This window comes from Epinephelus moara, chromosome 6, assembly GCF_006386435.1.
Source record: "Epinephelus moara isolate mb chromosome 6, YSFRI_EMoa_1.0, whole genome shotgun sequence".
NCBI lineage: Eukaryota > Metazoa > Chordata > Actinopteri > Perciformes > Serranidae > Epinephelus > Epinephelus moara.
Genome location: NC_065511.1, coordinates 30086916 through 30109592, shown reverse-complemented (window position 1 = coordinate 30109592; position 22677 = coordinate 30086916). Strand labels below are relative to the sequence as shown.

The window sequence follows — 22677 nt, the reverse complement described above, 5'->3', positions numbered from 1 at the left end:
ATCTTTATCTCTTTCCTGTAGCTACATTTTTTTAGGTTTTCCACTTCCCCATAACTCACCTCTTTCTACCTGTGAGCCCTGCTCTGGTTTCCAGTTTACTGTGCTGTCAAACACCAGGTTCTCACGGTTCATTTCATATCTCTCTCTGCTGTGTAATGAGCAAAAACAACACATGAGACCTCTCCCCCCTTCTTACAAATGATTTCCTCCTGTTTGCTCAGTGATCAATAACTCTGATTGACATGAAACAACAATAGATCATCCTCAAGGGAATCAGTCACCACCTCTGCTTCTCTAGGCGCTCATAACTGCGACACATTAACCAGTCCTGAGCACTGATTTGTTGGCTGCAGAATCCAGTTGTTCCCGTCGGGCCAGTTGCAGAGGGCAGGGGCGCAGGTGAAAGGAAGAGAGGGAGGGACTGATCCCGGCAGAGAGAAAGAGGAGGAGAAAGCTAACAGAAACCAAAGATGACTGTGTGAAACAAAATGGATCCAGCAAAGCCCAGGTACAGTCTGTATTTTTTTTTGTAATATAAGAGCATAGCTGTTAGTGTGAGAAGGTGAGTGTGCACTGTGAAAGAGGAGCATGTGACTAGCTGTCTTCATGTGCAGTGAAACACCTGAATGCTGGAGCTGCTGTGTTGATCTACGGACTGTCTGCTTGGCTTTCATTTGTTGATTTACAGAGGCTATAAAACTACCAGGAGGCCTGATTTTACTCACCCATATCAACCTTTAGATGGGTAAAAGGGTTACAATTACAATGTAATCTTGTTTCATCTTTAGTGTGTTCATGTGGGACACAGACAGCGATTGTTAACAGGTATGACACCGTGATGAAAGCACTTGCGTGAGTGCTTTGATGTTTGACAGTTTAGCATTAGTGCAGTGAACCTGTTTGCACTGTGTTTGCTTTCAGACGGACTCCTAAAAACTAATTGTGGATAGTCACAGCAACACTTCTGTGCTGCGTTTACAGCATGCAGCATTATTTAGCAGCAGTGTGTTAAAATGTCACTTCTCCACTCGGTAAAAGTTGAAATATTTCATAGAGATACAGTAGCTCTCAGCAAATGGAGACACATTCTCCGCTGTAACTTAAACCTGCAGCAGGACATTCTGCAAATTGTGATGACATTGGATTTGTGTGAACTAGACTCAGACGTGTCCTGGAGCTACACTACGACCCGCAGGACTGTGTCACTGACGCTGTAGCCATGTGAAACTGTTGGTGTCCTGTTAAATCACCGTCACTGTCTGTAAGATGCAACGGCAATGATTTCTTCTTCTTTGACAGAGTGTCTGACTCCTCGTATTCACTGTGTTTGTATCAGAGAGAAAAACACAAGTCAGATCTGTGGGGCCTAAATTACTATGAAGTCAAGGGATACAGATGTTTTGTTTGTTATTTCTAATTATAAATTCTATTTAGTTGTTTTTGTGTTTGTCATCATCTTTCTTGCTTGATATTTAAAGAGACCGTTCATCTCAAAATCAAAAGAACATATTTTTCCTCTCACCTGTAGTGCTGTTTATCAGTCTGGATTGTTTCAGTGTGAGTTGCCGAGTGTTGGAGATATCGGCCGTAGAGATGTCTGCCTTCTCTTAAATATAATAGAATTAGATGGCACTCGGCTTGTGGTATTCAAAACGCCAAAGAAAAAATCTTAGCGGCGATGTCTCTTTCCAGAAACAATGACCCATTACTCAAGATAATCCACAGACCTTGTTGTGAGCAGTTTCATGTAGGAACTATTTTCTTAATACCAAACTACACTTTCCAACAGTATCACCGTGCAGAAGGAAGCGTTCATCTACTCATGGATGAGAGGCTCGTGCATGTGACAGTGTAAGATGTAAACGTAAATGGCGCTCTCCTAAGATGAACTGTAATGTAAGCTTGCAGTAGTTTGCCTCACATCAGACAGAATAGTAAACTCATTTCACTCCATTCCAGTCTGATATTGCTTCCACCTTTACCGATTTCCATTGGGAGGAGGATTTGATTTTCCTTAACCAGTCTCTAGAAAACAACGTATTTGTCTGAATCTAACATCGTTTTAAGTCCACACTGATGTGTAGCCATGCCAAAATGCTTGCTTTGCTGAGGTTCTAAGAATGGAGTAGAGCAAAGTAAACAAACTACAATATCAGGCGATATTGAGAAGACATGTCGATTTAAAACCGCCTCGATGGCAGTGTCTGTCTTGGATACAGTGCCCGCCACTGATGTTACTACTCCTCACTGGTTCTGTCACACCACTTGACAATGCTTGACAGTGTTGTCAGTCCCCTGCTGCACTCATTGGTTGTGTTTTTATTTCAACTGAGAACCACTTTTTTATGTCAGGAAGCCAGATGAATCAGTCAACTCAGTGGAGTGGGAGGATACAAAGGTCTGGACCCCAGCAAAGCAGATGCATGCTTACTTCTGTGCCGTGATACAGTTGGCAGGTGTAGTTCAGTAGAAAGAAAACAATTCCTACATGAAACTGCTCACAACAAGGTCTGTGGATTATCTTGAGAAACCAGGTCATGATTTCTGGACATTGCTGCTTAGATTTTCAATTTTTTTTTATTGGCATTTTGAGCACCACAAGCCACATGCCCTCTAGTTCTACTATATTCAAGAGAAGGCAGACATCCCTGCAAGTGATATCTCCGACACTCGGCAATTCACACCACAGCAATCTACACTGATAGAAAGCACTACAGGTAAGGAAAGAAATATGTATTTTTGATTTGGGGATCAATTGTCCCTTTAAGGCTTGGGGTTCAAAGCATTAAAGGGACATTTGGATCAGGACACACTCAACAGGTTGCAAGATAAATCTGAACAGAATAGGAAAGCAGCAAAAATGTATTTCTTATTTCTTTACAAAATCATGTTTATTTTATTCTAACTTTGCCCTGATAGTTTTTCTCCTCGGTCATTGGATAGTTTGGGCTCTTTGGGCCATAGTGATGATATTGATATACTGAGATGACACTGATCCTTTTCAAAATTTGGACAGGAAACCGATACAATCATACCAATGTCAAATTCTGAACAAATTGAGCATGATACATCCATAAATGTCTAAATAACGTGGCTCATCAAGTGCTCAGTGACGTGGTGGTACCTGTCAGTGTTTCTGGCTCAGTAAATGTGATTAAAATGTGGGACTTATTGCCCACAGAACTCAAACAGGACCATACCTGGGCTCATTTTAAACTCAAGTTGAAAGAGTCATGAATAATCTGGTGCTTGTTCTTGTTTGATGGTAATTTTATTGTATTATTTGTGTTATGTGCTGTTTTGTGTGTGTTTGTGGTGCTGCAAACTAGCTTTGGCCATAGCCATACCTGCTGTGGTATTTGGCAAGGGTTTATTAAATTATTATGCAAAAAAAAAAAAAAAAGATTTAAAAAAATGTCTTTGGTTTAAGAGGTCAGAGGCCAAAAAGGTCGGGAGCCACTGGCTTAAATCCAACCAGTCCCATTGTTTATAATAATTCAGCTTTATCTCTTTTGTTGCCATCTGTGTTTGTTTTCCTTGCATTTATAAAGCTTCTGCTCTGAAAGGAAAGTCTAAGTCAACCCTTTAAAATAATAACAAAGCACTCAATGTCCCTCCATTCTGTCCTCCTCTCTTGTAAAGACCTTTCTCTTAACAAACCATTCTCCTCTGTGTCCTCACACACCTTGTTTTGGCAATGAGTAACCCTGTGTGCTTATCCTCAGCCTTTCTTCAAAGGCACCGCATGTAAACAACGGAGGGGGAAATGAATCAGTGATGGAAGAAGCATCTGTACCCTGGCGAGACGGTGTGGACGGGGAGAGGCAGAGGGACGCGGAAACAGACGCTGTTGATGGGACGACAGCAGCTGCAGAGATCAACCATCACCACAGGGGGTCAGCAGACAAACACAAGTTCAGCACGTTTGGATATCAGGCAAGTGACATGTGACTCATTTGAAGATCTATAACCAGTGAATAATTTACTCAAGTATTGTGCTTAAGTACAGTTTGACCTACTTGTACATTACTTTAGTATTTCTTTTTTATGCTACTTTATACCTGACAACATTTAAGACAAGGTTGTTTTGCATTTTAGTCCACTACTTGTATCTGACATCTGCAGTCAGTAGTTTGTTTTCTGATTGATTTTTGCTACAATACTAACCCCTTTCAAAAACGGATGCATTTTTCACTCAAAAAAAACCCCTTTAATCAAATTATTGTAGTCTGAAATTGAGTTTTATTTTTTCTTTTGAAAGAGAGAACACATCTGCCAATGTTTTATGAATCTTGTATTCATAATTGTATCATTTTAGTGCAGCAACAGTCACTGTTGCTGCACTAAAATGTTGCTGCACTAAAAACCACATAGATTGTGGCACTGTTGGGACAGGCGAGCGGCTGAGTAAGGGGGCGGAGTGAAGATTGTCCCTCGCTGCGGAGAGAGAGGAGAGGGCTTCCCCGGAGGTCGGCCTCTTTACCCGGTCCCTCTCCTCCACACTTCGGCTTATTTTCATTGTGCTGATGGTGGCTTGGAAAACCGCCCTTAACTGTGTCACACGGGCAGAGGGGAAGGCAGCTGGAGCTCGGCCTCTTTCCCCCTGTTCACCCTTCTCCCCATATCCACACTTAGACTTTTTTTCACCCTGCCGACAGTGGAGCTTATATCCATTGTGCCGATGGTGGCTTGGAAAACCGCCCCTAACTGTGTTACACGGGCAGAAGGGAAGGCGGCCGGAGCTCAGCCGGTCCCCTTCTCCACACTTTGACTTATTTTATCCTACTTGGTTCTATTTCTCCCTCTTTGGGAGCCTGGGCTCACCGCGCAGCAGCCCACCGCATCCATCCATCCACCCCTCCCTCCCTCGCGGCCCGCACATATACCCCCGAGGCTCGGCTCTCTCTCACTGCACAGCGGCCCTCCACATCCCTCCCTCACTGCCCCGCACATATACTCCCGAGCCTCGGCGCCTCTTCTTGACCAACTAACCTAAATACTATAAACACACTACTTACTGTAAACCTACACTAAAATACACTACGCAATTACAATTCGACAAATTACTAGCTATTCTCTCTGTTCTACTACTCTCTCTTCTCTGATCCAACCTACTCGCTATCATTTTGATAACTGCGGACAGAATGGTTTTATAGTAAGGGGAGGAGTAAAGGGAGGAGGGCAGGTTTTAGTGTGGACGGTTAGTGACATCATTCGCCCCGAAAAAGAGTAATTCGCCTCCAATGTAATGTAATGTAAATTCAAATGTAGTAACCAGGTTTCAAGCAGTAGAGGGCACTCCATACCACATTTTTTAAATAAAATGTAGATTTTCAACAGTTTGCAATAAACTGTCAAGATTTTGAGCAGGATCAGTCAGTAACACTACTGTACAACCAGAAACATTATCAGCTGAAAAAAATGGTTTTAGGGTTTAGTTACTCTTTAGGTACATTTGACTGGTACACTTCTGTAGGTTTGCCCTCATAAAAATTTGAATGCAGGATTCTTGTAATGGAGTATTTTTCAGATGTGAGACCAAGGCATTGTTTTGCAAGCCTCAAGTCTTTGAACTGAAGTCCCAAGTCAAGTCTGACAAGTCCCAAGTCAAGTCCCGGGGCCTAAACTTTGAGTTTCGAGTCTAAAACAAGACATAATACGCTCTTCACCACGTGATGCCATTTTAACAAGAGTTATAACGTAAGCTAAGAATTAGCTTGCTAACTATGTTAATATTAGCCTCGACTAACCAGCTAAGTTGGAAGAAAATCCATCTCCGTCTGTAATTTTGACCCCGTCTTGAATAGGCTACTGCATTTTGTTTTTTCTTGTACTCAAAATTATCCTCTGTATGTTTTTTTCAAACTGGTGCTCAGTAACATAAAGTTAGTTCTTCATGGTTCTCTCCTGCAACCTGAATGGATGCTGTTGGATTGGTTCAAACAATCTGGGGAATTAGTCGGCTTGCTGGGACTAAATAGTGTAAACACTAGGTGATTTAGGAAATTAATTTAATTATGGCACACTTAAAATAATGGGGGAAGGTAAAAACACTTTCAAGCCAAAAGACTCCAGTGTGAGTGAAGTCATGAGTCACTGATGTTTAAGTCCAGGTCGAGCTGCAAGCCTTAGCTCGATTTTGTCAAGTCAAGCCTAAAGTCATCAAATTTGTGACTCAGGTTTGACTCAAGTCCAAGTCATGCAACTCGAGTCCACACCTCTGATATTTTTACATTGAGTATCAAGTGTCCAAGTCCAGCCTAGATTCACCTCATGCTCAATTTCTTATCTTGTGAATGTTTTCTAATAAAATGTTGTAAATGTGATTGATCCTCTGGCGCTTCCACATGAACTGCACAAACTGAAAATAAAAAGCCTGACGGTATTTTCTGTCTCCAGAGGCGAACCAAGCAGAAGGTGGTGACTGACTTTGCAACAGTGAGTAAGGGACCGTCTGCAGGAGCCAAACCTAGAGCTGCACTGAGACAGGTCCTGTTCAGCCAGGGAGTGTCTGAGAAAACACCGGCATCTGAGGTATTATGTTGTCTCTTGCTCATTACACTACATGCTGACATGCTTAGAAACAGATACAGACTTGCTCTAACCGTGTCCGCCCACTCAAACAAGCCAAAAACAAAAACTGCAGCACTTCTTGTTCTGCTCCGTTGGCATACTTACGAACGACATATTTGACCGCAAGTATTCACGACAACTGTTAGTGATTGCTTGCCTCTGAGGAATAACTGATTCATTATGAGATCAAAGTTTCCTTTTTATCCTCTCTGACTGCTGTGGTTTTTCTTCCTGTCCTCTAACCGTCTTATTTTTGTTCTCCCTGTGTTTAACAACCTCTCAGGAGCGAGGTCAGCTGGATGTGTTGAAGCAGGAGCTGGGGGGCTTTGCTGTGCCGGTCAATCTAAGGTGGATGTGGAAGGAGGAAAGTCAGGGAACCATGCTGGAGAAGAACTGGACAGATATAGTGCACTCTCATTCAGTACGAGCCCTTTAATGATTAACTCAGTTTCTCTTATTGTCAACAAATCACTTGAAAAGACTGAAACCAAACAAACAAATATGCAAAATGCAAGATCCAAAATGTCAACATAAATAAAGACAGTAAAGGTAATAAAAGCAATAAAAAGGAGAAATAAAAAAGAAATAGAAAGAAATTTTTAAAAGCAACAAGGGTAACCTGAGGTAAAACCTGCAGTGTTCAGCAGATTTAGTAAATTATTTTACATTTTTCAAATATAAAAATACAATTTCATGACCTGTTTTTAAAGATTCATGTCTATTGAAGGAACGTAAAGCGTCAGACAAGATGAGAAAGTGGGGAAAAAATGAGAGATTAACTTTGTCTTGTTCACTGGATTTGTTCAAAATTAGAAAAATATAGACTCTTGCAATATATTTTAAATGCTTCTCCTGCTCTTACTGCTAAATACCTGCACAGTATGTATATTTTACACACTCCTAATGATCATCTCCTCTCCCTCCTCTTTCCTTTCTCCTCTTATGTCTTGTTTCGATGATCAGACGATGTCTAAGACGCAGAGACACCAACAGGAGGCACTGTGGGAGTTTGTTCACACTGAGCTCACCTACATCAACAAGCTCATTATCATCAAAGATGTAAAATGTCATTCTCTACCGGCTGCTGCTGCTGCTGTCTCATTTAAATACAGTATATATATTTACACATGTCAGAGATGAAGAGGGAGTTTCCACAGGATGTTTAACAAAGCTGTGTCTGCTTCTTACAGCTGGTTGTTGCAGCTCTTGAAAACCTGCGCAAGTGTGGATTTCTTCCGGAGGTCAGTCTGCAGAGCACACAGTCTCATGTAGACTGGAAACACACAACACTCTTTATCTGCAGGCCTATTTTCCACTGCTCCGCATACCACTAACATAGATTGACGGGCACAACAAGAACATCCGCTCGAGCTGACACAGAATACAACACACAAGCGGAAAATGTAGCACAACAACAGATTTCCATTGAGAGGACGGAAAATATCTCAAAGCAGTCGAGTTAAACTTAAGCACTATGATTTCTTTTTGTTTTGTTTTGACTTCCTCCTGTAATAGGTGACCCCTGAGCTGCTTTTCTCCAACCTTGCCTCCATCCTAATCGCACACCAGAAGTTCTGGCAGGAGGTGATTTTTCCCATGTTACAAGAAGTCCGGAGGACAGGCAAGCCCTTTGACCCCATGATGTTAGAGGCTGGTTGCCTGCAGGTATGAACTCACTGTCTGCATAATACATTACAGAGGTGTGTCTCTGCATAGCTTTGCAAGCCAGTTACTTTACAGTGGAGGAAGTTGAGCTACAGCAAAGCTACCCTGGGGAAACATCCACTTAAGTTAATTAAAGTTACTTAGAAAAGTAGTTTACAACAACTACTTTGTAAGAAAAGATCAAACTGACAATGCACATGTGATAAGAACTTAGAGCAAAATATGAAACAAAAAAAATCACATACCAGCAAAAATGTATTGCATAAGTACCCACTTGTTCACAGGCCATACATAGACAAATTAAAAAAATAATCTACAACACATTAAAGGGTTTGTTTGGGGGGGGTTTCCCTTATCTGCTGTGAGGGTCCAAGGACAGGAGAGATGTCTTATGCTGTAAAGCCCACTGAGGCAAATTCTGATTTGTGACACTGGGCTTTATAAATAAAATTAAATTGAAAATTGAATTGAATATTCATGGGAAAGTGCAGGGATGTCAGCTGTGGTTTTGTATAGAATATCCATCAGTCATATTTATAGCAATTAATGGCCCAAAATTGTTTGTAGTTTAGGTAGTTAACTACACAAAAAATGTAAGAAAAGTAATATTTAAAAGTATTTCACAGCTGGAAATATGGTCCTTTCACAAATCTGGCCTGTCTATGCAGTAGAAAGACGCAAATACTTTTAAAACTGGTGCTACATGACCAGAGAAAACAGAGGAAAAAGGCTGTGGTGTTTGCTCAAGAGGTAGAAAACCTACAACTACCAGAATGCAGAATGCACTGTGCTGCACCAGCAGTGCCGGCCTGTAGCATAGGCAGTATAGGTAAATACTAAGGGCACGGTCATCAATAGGGGGCGCCACAAAGCGGGGAAAGAAAAAAAAACCTAAATGTCTATCTTTTACTGTTTTTTACTAAAACATCACTACACTTATTCTGAAATATTACATAAGGCCACAACAACAAAACGGCATAGCAAAGCCTATTAAACAATAGAGAGGCCTTTTTTTCTGGGTTCCTGCTGTCCCACCTCCCCAGCTCATTACACTTAGTTATCAGACATCACACGAACCCTGAAAACACGTGGTATTGTTATGCTGTCAAAATGACAAAAGCTCTCTGGTGCCCACCCAACTACCACTACACTACTGAGAGGAGTGTATGTGGAGAGAAAGAACATGAAATCAGCAGGAGGAGAGCTAGTTATCATTACCTCGAAGCAGTCGGTGGCCACAATAAACAGCAGATGGAGGCTGCAGTGATTTACATTGTGAAGCGTTCAAGCTCTATTCAGTAAAAAAACCCAGTACTGAGCAAAGGTAAATTCTAACGTTCTCATGATGTGTTCAATGTAAACTAATAAAACGTAGCTTTTAGTGAGGCTCACCTAGGACACCAAATGCACCAGGGCCACCATTGTGCTCCGGACTAATAAACACCTCGAGCTGATAACAAATGATCTCGAATTACTTACTTATTACTTATTACTTTAGTAAACTAAAGTATGTTTATAAAAACATTTTAGGCAACAAATACACACAAGTAGTAGCTAATATCTACAGAGGTCTGGTAAACTCACTTTTTCCACACCTACAAGTTTCTTTCATTTTGAAGCTTCTAGTTTGACGCCCCAGCCAGTGTTGACTTAAGTGACATCACTTGAGGCAATTTTTCAGTGGCCGGAGGCATTATGTTCTCAGGTTGTCTGTTTGTCCGTCTGTCCCATTCTTGTGAACGTGATAACTCAAAAACACCTTGACTGGCACAAACGTCTACTTGGACTTAAAGATGAACTGATTACATTTTGGTGGTCAAAGGTCAAAGGTCACTCACAAAACATGTTCATACACTATATATGTCAAAATTTCACACAAATGTCTACTGGGATAAAAATTATGAGGTTACGACACTTTATATCCAAAAGGTCAAAGGTCAACGTCACTGTGACACTAATTTTGGGTGCCCATCTTGAAACTGTGGTGACTGTATGGATCGTCTGTACTGCCTGGTTAAGCGTGTGAGAAGCATCCATGTTTTAGAATTTGTAGCTTCTTTGCGGCAACATCCATATTTAGTTGGCACTGTCACCTGTCATGGCTACTTATGAGTCTGGACAGACACGGATGTAAAACTGTAACTTGGTGGAGTTCCTCTTGAAGTAAAAGTCTGAACGTAGAACAGAAACTTGTGGTGTCGCTTTGTATACAAGTGGCATATAAATAAATAAATACAATCATCCTCTAATTTTCATCCCCAGTTCCACAAGCGCTTCGCTTCCTATCAGCATTACTGCTGGGAGGAGGAGAACAATCTGGAGTTCACACGCAGGCAGATGGAGAGCAACCCACATTTCCTCACCTACGTCCAGGTACAGCAAGCAGCACACATCTGATACACCCAACATGCACACAGACACTCATACGTGTGAGGATAAAAACTGGCACACACAGACTGAATCACTTGCCCACACAAACCCAATAATTACCATTGAGCGCACCTGAATGGAATCAAGAGTAGTGACTAACTGCTCTGTTAATAATGGTGACGTGCTGTGGTGTGGTTTGTGATGTTTTCATAACCTTGTGGGCGACCTGTCATGGTTGCTTTGTGATGGCCAACCACGTGTTGCAGCATTTCTCCAAATGATTCAGACTTGGCAGCATTTCTTGTTCACTAAGCACAGGACTCCTTGGGTATAGTTACTGCACATCAAGTGTGTCCTGCGGTAGTTGCACAAAGCCTGGGAAAGGAAGGAATTTTAAAAGCAATTTAAAAGAAACATGGCAGCCTGCAGTCAACAATGTTATTTTCTGTTCAAAACCAGGCACCACTTCTGTATATGTTTTTGTTCAACACTTGCTTTCTCACTTATGTCACACCATCAGGCTTGTCAAACCTGAGTGGGAGGTGATAAGTTTTTGTTTTACAGCTAGAGAGACACTTTTACCAGGAAATTCTGCCTGGTGGTCTTCTCAAACACATTGAACAAAACAAAAACATCTCACTTAGCCCTCGGGGTAGTTTTTGTTTTGGTACAGGCAGTTTAATTTTGATGTCAATGAGCAAAAATCCTGTAATTAACTTTGAGCATATTCTAATTCAAGTGGTCTGGGAGAACGCTTGACTTCTGCACCTCTGCTTGGATCTGTGTTCAGGTTTAGAAAATCTAGCCCTTGATTGGACACTTTGGCCAGTCGCAGGTCATTTTCAGAGAGAGCAGCTGTCAATCATGTCAGTCACGACTTGTAAACTGTGGTCAAACCGTCAAACTAGGCAGTACTGACTGTTACTGCATTTCATACCCCCCCCCCTAAAATATTTTCAGGAACAAATTTAGTGTACTGTTTAGCTGTAAAATAAGAACAGTTAAGCCAAAACAAGGCACCACCCACTGGCCGTTCTCATTTACAGCTAAACAGTACACTAAAATATGTTTCTGATAATACAGTTAATTGACATGTTTGACAGTTGGATCAGAGACACCTCAGCTCCGATTGGTTGCTTACATATGGCATTAGGAGCACTATGAGGAAACACAGGAGAATGATTTCATATAATCTGCCTCGTGTATTAATGTCACCTTTTGCCATAAGACAAAACCTAAATGAAAAAAAGTACTGTAGCTTTAAATCAGGGTTATCTACAGAACTACCTGTGAATTCAATGGGAACTATTGTCTAGTAAAAACTTTAAAAATTCTCCACAGTAAGAGCTGAGGATTAACCAGCATAACTGGGACATTGTTCATATAAAGATATGTCAGTATTACGTTTTTAAGATGTAATTTTCCAATGCTCAGTATGGCTAAATATTACGTATGTTACTGTAGGATGCTGTTATTGTCTTATTATGCTGTAATTGAGGTGAATTGCTCCTTTAAATTCAGACTTTTTAAATACCATTTTATCCATGGTTCAAAGCCAACATGTAATAGAACTTGTTTTAATCAAAGGCTCTGACTTGAGGTGATGTTTTTGTGTTTTTGTCCCATGCAGTGGGTGGAGACTCACCCTCAGTGTAACAGGATGCGGCTCGGGGACATGCAGGCCAAACCCCATCAGAGGATCACAAAGTACCCTCTGCTGCTCAAAGCTGTGCTGAAAACCACCCAGGATCCTCGTGTACAGCACACACTCAGAGGCATGGTGAGAAACTTTAACGTCCTGAAGCCACAAGTCTAATATTTAACATATTCTTGTTTAATATTTCCCCACACTGTATTCCGAAAGTTGAATGAGAGTTCCTAGAACTGTAAACTTATTTTACAGGATATCTAAAGTGCTGTATAGTGATTATAGATATTAGGTAGACAGAGGCCTCCTCTCGCTATCAGTATACTGATCTTTGTGACAAACCCTGTGTGACTCATCTTTGCAGATGAACTCATTAGATATCTTACAGATGTCTTGAAAAAAGATTTGTCAGAAGGGAGGGGAATGGCTGCTATTGAAAAATAAATCTCAAACAAATTTCAAATTCCCCAACCTTTCTCTCAGATCCTCTTTCATATTGTTGATAAATCGGAGAAACGTCCACGTAAAATATTCCATCATGTGACCATTTAAAATTTAGCAAATGTGATTTGTCGCAAAGGACATTGACAAAAATAAAGATTCTTTCTTCTACTTAATTTATCACCTCATAGTGATCCACATCTTCACATTGCTGAGGACATTTTGAGGATATGTTTTTTGATACAGTAAGCAGGATTTCACCTGCAAAAAGGCTCATTTTTATTTCCGGAGGCTGCAACTCCTTTAATATCAGATTTTCCCCTTATCAGTGCAGCAAAACATTTGAAAGAATGAAAGAGGAACTTTTAAGTCATTAACGCTGTTCATTTCAGCACAAATGATTTGTCTTCTGCAGAGCTACAAACTCTCACTAACCATCTTCTTCATGCTCCTCTGCAGTTATCCAGTGTAAACAACTTTTTGGAGAGTATCAATGACTACCTGAGGCTAAGAGATGAGGAACTCGCCCTCACCATCTCCGCTCAGAGGGTGGAGGGATACGAGGTGGAGGGAATAAATGAAGACATTGACAAGGTAAAACATGATCAGAAAATCAGCTTCTTGTGAATATTCTGGAGTCAGAAAATATCCTATGCACTCATAGATCCTCCTCTTGGTCAAGTAGACCTTCATTAGAGGCAGAGCAACTATTGCACCAATGGACAAACTATGAGGCAATGGGCCCCTGGGCACAGACACCTCTTCTACACAGGAGCGAGACACCAAGACTGAAAGAGATGCTCTCTTTGTAGTCACTTTACAGTATCTTTGTAGTTGTTTTGCATCTCTTTGTGGTCATAAGGTATTGCATGACCTAAAAGAGAGAAGACAGGATGTGGAGATCAGATATCAGGCTGTAAGAACCGTACTGAACATTATGGATTTCTGCCAATTTAAACAGGCATTCAATCTAATATGTTGTACCGCTGATGATTACTCATGATGGATTTCCTTGACAGCATGTCCGAGAGATCTGCCAGTTTGACCTAACATGCCCCATCAGAGGAGTAGGCCCTGATGTTGTGCGTAAGCTCCTGCTGGAGGAGAACTTGAAGATTCGGGGGAGAAAAGACAGCAAGGTGAGCAGAGACACTTCAGTGAGTCGCAGCACATTTAAATCTATATCTTCAGAGTATCCTTTGTCGCTGCTTTTTTTCTCAAACTTTTGTGTGTGTCTCTCACATGGTACGATGCAGCTAGAGGTGGTGGCTCTCCTTTTCTCAGATGTGCTTCTAATGACCAAAGTCCAGAAGAAGGGAGAGCGGCTGAAGGTAATTCGACCTCCTCTGGCCCTCGACAGAACGTATTGCATATCACTGAAAGATGGCTGTGAGTAACACTTTCTTATTAAGACACAAGACAGTTGGATTCTGTATAAATATATTATAGATCCCATAATCATTCCTCCTCCCCTCTCAGGTTCATTTGTTCTCGTGGAGGTGGGTGAGCTTCGGAGTGCCCTGAATGTCTACATATTTGTAGCCAGCACCTCAGACAGCTGCTCCACGTGGGTCTCCACCATCCACCAGGCAAAGGTAAAAGCTGATATTTCAAGTCTGAAATGATAGTTGCCATACTTGCAGTGTGGCAATGTCAGTCTGTCTGTCAATTGTCTGTCCAACACTTCCAGACCGAAATATGTCACTAATTATTGGATGAATTGCCATGAATTTCTTTAAATTCGTGTTCTCCAGAGGATGAATCCTGAAGACTTTGGAGATCTACGACTTTTGCTTTAACCGCTACCATTACAAAACACATTTTTGATTTAAAGGAAAATGTCTACACAACTGTTAAATGGATTGCCATGAATTTTAATAACTTGATCCCCCAAATTTTCCTCCAACATGATCACCATCATCATGTGAAAGTAATGATATTCCCAATAATATCATTATCATCAGATATCTAAAAAATCAGATATCTAAAAACAGATATCTGCATATGTATCTCGAAACTGTGGGCAACGGGACATGATTTTGTTTACAGAGGCATTCTGATTACTGTTTGTAGTCCAGGTTGTACTGACCATTGTTTGAGCAGGCTTTTGTCTGCAGGTAAACAGTCCATGTGGAGAGCAAAAGAGGATTGGCCAAAATCTCAGAATCCATCGGCTATCTCCTGTTAACAATTAGATTATTACGTTTTTTGTAGACTATCTGTATTCATATGCAGATATATTTTACATAGATTAGCTAAAATGCTGTCTGGACCCATCAGATGGATACCCAGTGGGTTAAGGCATGTTAGCATCAGCACTGTGAGCATGTTAGCATACTGATGTTAGCATTTAGCTCTGTGTTTAAGTACAGCACATTGGTTCCCAACCATGGGAACAATCACACGGTCCAGATTTCTCCATAGTCATTAGCCCAAGGTCCGCACAGTTTAATACACTCAGCATCATACTTGCGTTTGGCCATGTTTTTGAGCTAGTTTGCTGAATCTGTTAAATAGCTGTCCATTAGTCACTCACTCTACAGCAGGAAATGGCACTTCAGAATAAAAGCTCTATGACGGAAATTCACTAAACTTAAAAATGTGGCATTATTTGTTGTTGTTTTTTTCAAACGACACATTTGTGAGTTACTTGCGGTCCATTCAGAATGGTCCTGCAACCCACTTTTGGACCACGATCCACCAGTTGGGAACCACTGGCCTAGCAGAGCTGCTAGTGTGGCTGGAGTAGAGTATTAAGGCATTTGCATGCCAAATCTGTGGCAAGTGTGCCAAAGAGAAAATTGTAGCAAGTTAAAGATAAATACGAATTTGTGTTGTGTCAGTCATTTCTACATATTGACTATGTAACTTTCGTCCATCATTAATGTTTTCGGAACAGATTAGATTTTTTGTGTTGGGAGGAAATTGGATGAAATAGAAGATGAGGACCACACATAGACAAATAGATTCAGATTAACAGTGTGATGACATAGGGAGAGGACAGCTCAGCCCCTTCAGGTAGCTGCAGAGCCAAATGTCAGACACCAGCAGAGAGTGGTGACAGCCAGGGATGTACCTCCAGTGGAGAGAGGCAAGAGAGCAATCGAGTCTTTCCATTTTGCCTTGTGTTGCAAATTTTCGCAGTAAATACAACAATAAAACACATTGGACTCAGTGTGCAAGGGTTGTGTGCGTAACAATGTTTATCTCATGAGAAAAACGCATACAAAAAATACGGACTTGGTGTGCACAGGCCTTTAGTTTTGGTACATGAAACTGAAATACAAATTCCATACTCATCAGTTTATTTTATCTCTATGTTACTTCGTCAGGAAACACTGATGATCCTGAGACAAACAGAGAACAACAGACAACTAGAGAACTGGAGAATCCAGCAGCTGGAGGCCAAACCTGTCACAGAAGCCAAAGCAGATGATATGGAGACAGAAGAACAAACTTTATTACCATCAAGACGAGAGACTTTTGTGGATGAACTTAGTGAGGAACTTATTATCCCCAGATCAATAAATGGGATGTTGGCGTCAAACGAAGCAGAAGAACAGGATCAGCCTCCAGATGATGACACCACTAATAATCCTCTTGTACCTGTTTGGCACTCCCAGGCCAACATCAGTAACCGTAGATCACTGAATAGAGGCGTTGCTGCTCGGCAACCAGAAGTCCAAGGATATGAATGGATAGAAATGGGAGTGAGAGCTGAACAAGTCAGGTTCTACACAGAGGAAGAGGAGCAAAGGGGGCAAATGGTGAACTGGAACCACAGGGTGCAATCTGCCCCTAATCTGGGTCAGTACGTTCATGCTGCTGATCCGTTCAGATACAACACAACTGGACCACTCTTCTATCCAGATGTTGACTACCCAACAGACGAAGAGAGTACTTCACAGCCTCCTTACCAAACCACAGTATTCAGGGAGGGGCCTGAGTTTTTAAGACCACCAGGAGAGGGAGTAATATCAACAAGGAGAGACTCAGATTCGCAGTCTGTGAACCAGGACTCCAGGAGAAATTCCAACTACAGCCAGTCTGGAGATGAGACTTTTCCAGATGCTTGGGCTTTCTCCAAAAATCTGAAGTCACCCGGGTTACGGAGAAGGAGGCCGGTCAGTACTCATCCCTCTACTCAGACATCTAGGCAGTTCTTCCAGGACTCAGGTCAGACAAACAGTGATACTCTCTCTAGCCCCAACAATAAACTGAAGAGAAGCTCTCTTCCCCCTGGCACAGATTCACACCGGGTGCTAAAGCTGGGCTCCCTGAAGCCGAACCAAGGGATGTTTTGGAAAACGAATGACAGAGTCTCCCCAGACCCTCGGACATTTTCTGAATCTGAGCTTCCTGTTCCTAACTTCTATAACAGAGCAAAAAACATAAGGAGAGCTTCCATTCCTAACATCATCATCGAAGGAGGCAATGGACTTCGTATGCACCCCAGCAGTCTGTACACATTACCAACAGAGAATGCGGCTTTCCCCATCTCAAGACATAACCCTAACGGACACCACTCACCTCTGGAGGGACTCCTGGAAAGAGCCAGAGAGAGAGATGGATTATTAAGAAGAGGCAGAAATGCAACAATGCCTAATCTGAGGTCAAGGTATCCTCCTCCTTCCCCCTCGTTTTCCATCACATCGTCACCATCACCATCGCCCAGTGATGGAGACAGAGACACTGAGTGGGGGGAAGAGGAGGTGGAGCTGATGAGACACAGAGCGCTCACAGTGAGTAAAGGATGGAAGGAGCAGTTGGTGGATGGAGATGAAGATGACAAGAGGAACAGGTTAGTTTGACAAAGTGTTAATTAGTTTCACATGTTTTTCTTTCATTTGACTAACTGACATGTTGACTTGGTATCGTACGGATTTGATTTTTATTCATCTGCGGAGGGAGAAAGGATTTGGTTTCTTTTGCGCGGTAAAAAACAAAACAGACACAAACAAACTAGTCACAACTGATGACATATGAACAACATACTCCCACTACAACACTAACACAAACTAACACATTTCCAAGAGAGCATCAATGTGGCTTTGGAGGCCACCAAGCAAAACATACAATTAATCAATGAATAAAAGTCCATTTGTCAAACAAGTGATTAATATACATATATATATATACAAATACAGCCAGTATCAGAGGCAACTATCGCATCACTCTTAAAATTGGCATGTGATTCAAGAGAAGCCTGGCACATGATCTTTCCTATTAAAGTAAGACTTCAGTTGTCTCAGTCTCAGCCCCAGTTTTAGAAACATACAATGACAAAATATTATTATTATTATTATTAGTAGTAGTAGTAGTATTGTTATTAGAATTGTCAGCTCATAACTCTCCCTATCCATCTTCATTTACATTGCCTCCACTCCAACCAGTTTCCTTGGGGGAGGGGTATTTGATTTACCCTATCCCAGAGGTTGGCAACCTTTACTATTAAAAGAGCAATTTTTGGCCAAAACAAGTCAAAAAAGATCTACATAGAGCTGCAAAGCATATTGGAGCCATATAATGAAGGTACCTAAATTAGTATATCAGCATTACTGATGGCTTAAATCGAGTGTTCATTAATATCTTTTACCACTAGGTGGCTCCTCTGCAGTGTGCTTTTCATGATTATTTGCTACTTTAACTTTGCAGCGATGGCGGTGAAAGCAAACAAATCTGTCCACACACTACTATATTCTCTGTTTTCCTTTTTTGAATTTGGAATCCATACTTAGCCTAGCTAGGGAGACTCAAGACGAGCCACCACCATTCAGGTTTGGCAAATTTAGAGGAAAAGGCAACAGGTCGTAGATGTATGACGCACATTTTAGCTGAAGAAATGTTAAAACTTTTTTTTTTTTTTTAAAAAACAACCTTTTTTTTTAATTAAGTATACACATTTTTACAATCAGAGAATGTAAAATCACTTTAAGCCTAGAGCAATGATGTATGAAAAATAAAACTGTTAAAGATAAGTTATTTACTTTGCAGGTTACCTACCCCTGACCTAACCAATCATAGAGACCTATGTAGCTGCCTGAATCTAACATTTAGATTAGATTTTTATTTCAAACATGCAAAATAAATAAGACAAAATATGAGTAGAAAACAAAACCAGAATACCCAGCAGACATATTCAGTGGACAAAATAAGTATTTGATGTTGAAAAATAAGTAGGGGGAAGTAAGCACTTATCAAATCCTATACCGCCTTTTTATATATCATCAATAAAGTTAATATTAAACATGAAAATTCTCACTGTTCATCCCAGTGTTCACCATACACCTCTTGATCAAACTGAACAAATATGAAACAATCAAGACAAGACATCATTTTAAGTTGACACCATGCCAGCATACTGGTTTTGCCGGAGTTTTAATCAAGCAAAGTGAAGTAAAAACAATGTCAGGCCATGTCAACACAGCTTGACAATGACATTAGTCCTGCCCATGGCGCTGACTGGCTCATCTTTAGTCTCCCCCGCAGAGCTCATAGGATTAATTGATTTTTCAACTGAGAAACTGCTGTTTCAACGAGTCAGTAGAGTGGATGGATTCAAAGGTCTGGACCTGAGCAATGCACACTGCACTTTCTGGACATTTAAGGGGACATTGTAATAAAGTAAACAATACAAAGTATATTTGTTAAGTTAAAAAAAAAGTAATAATAATCTTATTTATTTTGAGGTTACAAAGAAAAAGCAAGTCTGTTCAAATCTATCTTGATTTACTGCTTCACATGAGGGTCAGAGGTCACACTCAGCTCCTCGTCGTGCTCAAGGACACTTCAGCAGAGTGGACACTTTCTGACAGGACCTCAGGTCCTATTTTTTAAAGAGGAACTCCACCTGCTGCTCGACGACTGTCACACATTTTGGATGTTCTTTGACATTCAGATGTGCAGCTTGTGACGTGGCAGATAATCCATATCATCAAGTCTCAGTTTTACTGATTGAATGCAGATCTTTTCATTGTCTTCACAGTACAGATGTTTTGTTTCTCTTCTTAGTTCGTGTGTCCTCTTAATACTCATCTCTATGTTGGTTAATGCTTATCTCTATGCTGGTTAGATTTAATTGTATTCTCATTAATAGGGAAATTTAGTCTATACCTGTCATATCTCTACTTTTGAAATGAGTTTTCAGTGTTGAGTAGGCTGGTGATGGACAGACTGTTTCGTGTGAATGGAAACATAAAATTACCTGTATTTTCATGTGAACTAACCACAAACCACTGGTTGTGCTCTCATGCCAAATTAGCACATCAAACATCTGATAAAACATTCTCTAAAACTTCTTTGAATATTTTAAATTGTGGGTCATTTATACTGGAAACTGCTGGACGCTTAAACAGTCTCCCTGTTATACTCAAACAAACTTTTTAACAGCCTATTTCGTTACTTTAATTTCACTGTGCAATATATTTATGAGAGCATTATTTAAGATCTTTATCTATTGTTTCACGATTTCCCGTAATCGGGAGGAGGGGTATACCAAGTAGATGGAGAGCAACACTGACATAACCAGGCCAAGTTACAAAAAAAATACAAAATTCAAAATAATTACAGTTACCAAAATCCCACTAGTGGTGTTGATAAGACTATAAAAAAAATTGTTAAAATATTAAAATACTATTTACAAAAAAACAAGAAAACAAAACAATACAAAATTACCCTAAAAAAATATGAAAGGCACACATAAAAATGTTCTTAAAAATGTCCAGTAAAGCAGCTCAAAGATTAAAAACAATCAGCTGTCCCTATCTCAGTCCAGCAGAGTTATCTGACAGCGGACAGTGGCCAAAATGGCATCATAACACCGTAGCTCCGCTCTTCCGCATCAGAAGTCTACACGTTCACAGGAAACCTGTCATAGGCTCAGAGACGGCTGCAGTCACTTGTCCACAGCACCATTACCCTCTTACACCCAAGTCGAATTGGTAGATACTTGCTTAAATCGGGCAGAGCTCTCAACTCTGTCAGATAGTTAGCGGACCACCCTTGAATAGACTGCCAACTGCCATGCTGTTTTCGAAATGGTGTCATCTCGCCTCGCTGACATCCCCTCATGCTGCCTCTCAAACCATCCTCTCGAGCTGCTCTCTCTCGATCCAACACACCCAGGCCTCCGCTGTCTCATTGGTTGTCATCCAAAACAGTCGTGTCTGGTTGGGTGGCCACCTTGTCATGCTCAGTTTTTAACCCTTTGACTGCCCATTTTGTGACTTTAATTTCACTCTAACATTATTTATAAGAACATAATTTAACATGAACATCATGTACTAATTATTGTATTGTGCAAGCCAGTTTATACGTTTTATACTATATGGTTAGATGGAAGGGCTCTTTGAGCAGCATTTAGTCTGTGCAGTTATGGTGCATGGAAACATAATCGCCCTGTTTTTCATGTTAACTAACCACAAACCACTGTGTACATACTCAGGGCCTAATTAACACATCTCATAAAAAACAATTGCCACCCTTTTTTTTTTGTATCTTAAGTTGTGGATTGTTTACCTCTCAAAACTTCACAGGAGATTTAAACAATGTCCTTGTCAGAGCTCATTTTAAAACTTTTTCAAAGCCTATTTTGTCACTCTCTACTAGTTTAATTCCTCACACTACAGAGCAATGAGCTATAAACACCTAAAAAGAAACACAAGAACATTAAGCCATAATTACAACTCACACATTTAAGTTAATTTGGCACATTTAAATATACATTTCATTGAACTGGCTCATAAACCTGAGTTGAAATAATGCCAATTCATACAAATAAGCTGAAATTCCATAACTCATTATGTTAAATTAAAAGAAATTAAAGGTAGAAGTTGTTATGACTTATTAGTCAGATAAGACATCATCAGTCATCAGCATTTTTTAACATCATGCATCATAAAATAATTACTGTTTTGTGCATGGCAGTCCTTCTTTTAGGTATTTCATACTTCATGGTCAGACAGAAATCAACTCAAACTCAACTCAGATTTATTTAAAACACATTTAAAAACAACTCACTGAGCCAAAGTGCTGTATAAAAGGAATAAAACACTAAAAGGCAACATAACTGTCAGGTACACGGCTCAAAAATGTAGAGACACAACACACACACAGGCATGCGTCAGGGAAAATCAGATCAGGGGGACTCAAACGCTCGTGAATAAAAGTAGGTTTTGAGTCTGGACTTAAACAAGTTAATGGTGGGGGCAGATCTGATTGGTACGGGATGCTGTTCCACAGTTTGGGGGCAGACACAGCAAAGGCACAATCACCCCTGAAATGCATCTTTGAGCAGCTTTGAGTTCATAACCCAACTTGGGGTAGAGTAAAGGAAGTACTTGCACTGTAAATGTTATCAAACGCTGACTCTTGACCTTGTGTTTCCATCTCTTGTCGCCTTTAGTGTTATCTTTACGGACGGAGTAAATGTGGACTGGGCCGGTTGGTGCTTTGATGATGATGAGGTCATGGATCATTTACAGCCTGCAGGCGAAGGCTTCCTGGAGGGCATCAGCCGATCTTTGGCCTCCTGGGACATCCAGGGACTCTCAGAGCAAGAAGACGGGGAGTGTAGTCAGGTGTAGCTCAGAAGCTGCACCACAGAGTCCTGTGGTTATGGGGTGGACTGCCGACCAGTGACCTTTCATGCAAACTCGAAATTCAGTCCGTGAATGTGCACTACAGAGGGACAAATTATCAAGGATGCTTTGCTTGAAGCACACAAAGGAGAAAAACAAACATCTCTCCAGCAGATCAACAAGCTTCTGGTTTTTACAATAACACAAATGTTTTCAGCATGAATTCATGGCCCGTAATGATTCTGTAGTATTTGCAAAATAATGTAATATGTATATTTTTTTGTAGAATACATAAACATGTGGTCAGTGTTGTGTGTAAATATGATGAAACATTATTTTTTATACGTGACTGTATATATTATTTATATCAATGATAATTTTCCACCTTCAGATTGTACATAA

At 40.7% G+C, this 22677-nt stretch overlaps 1 protein-coding gene across 1 annotated transcript; it reads left to right on the top strand.

Annotated features, from left to right (window-relative positions):
* Nucleotides 1-446: 446 nt before the first annotated feature.
* plekhg6 (pleckstrin homology domain containing, family G (with RhoGef domain) member 6) lies at nt 447-22677 on the top strand. The gene is made up of 15 exons (XM_050047338.1): nt 447-508; nt 3726-3936; nt 6400-6534; nt 6857-6994; nt 7537-7632; nt 7764-7814; nt 8089-8238; nt 10501-10611; nt 12239-12388; nt 13157-13291; nt 13717-13836; nt 13954-14086; nt 14177-14292; nt 16030-17498; nt 22101-22677. Exons 1-15 carry the CDS (start codon nt 489-491, stop codon nt 22279-22281), a joined length of 3216 nt encoding a protein of 1071 aa, XP_049903295.1. The 5' UTR covers nt 447-488; the 3' UTR covers nt 22282-22677.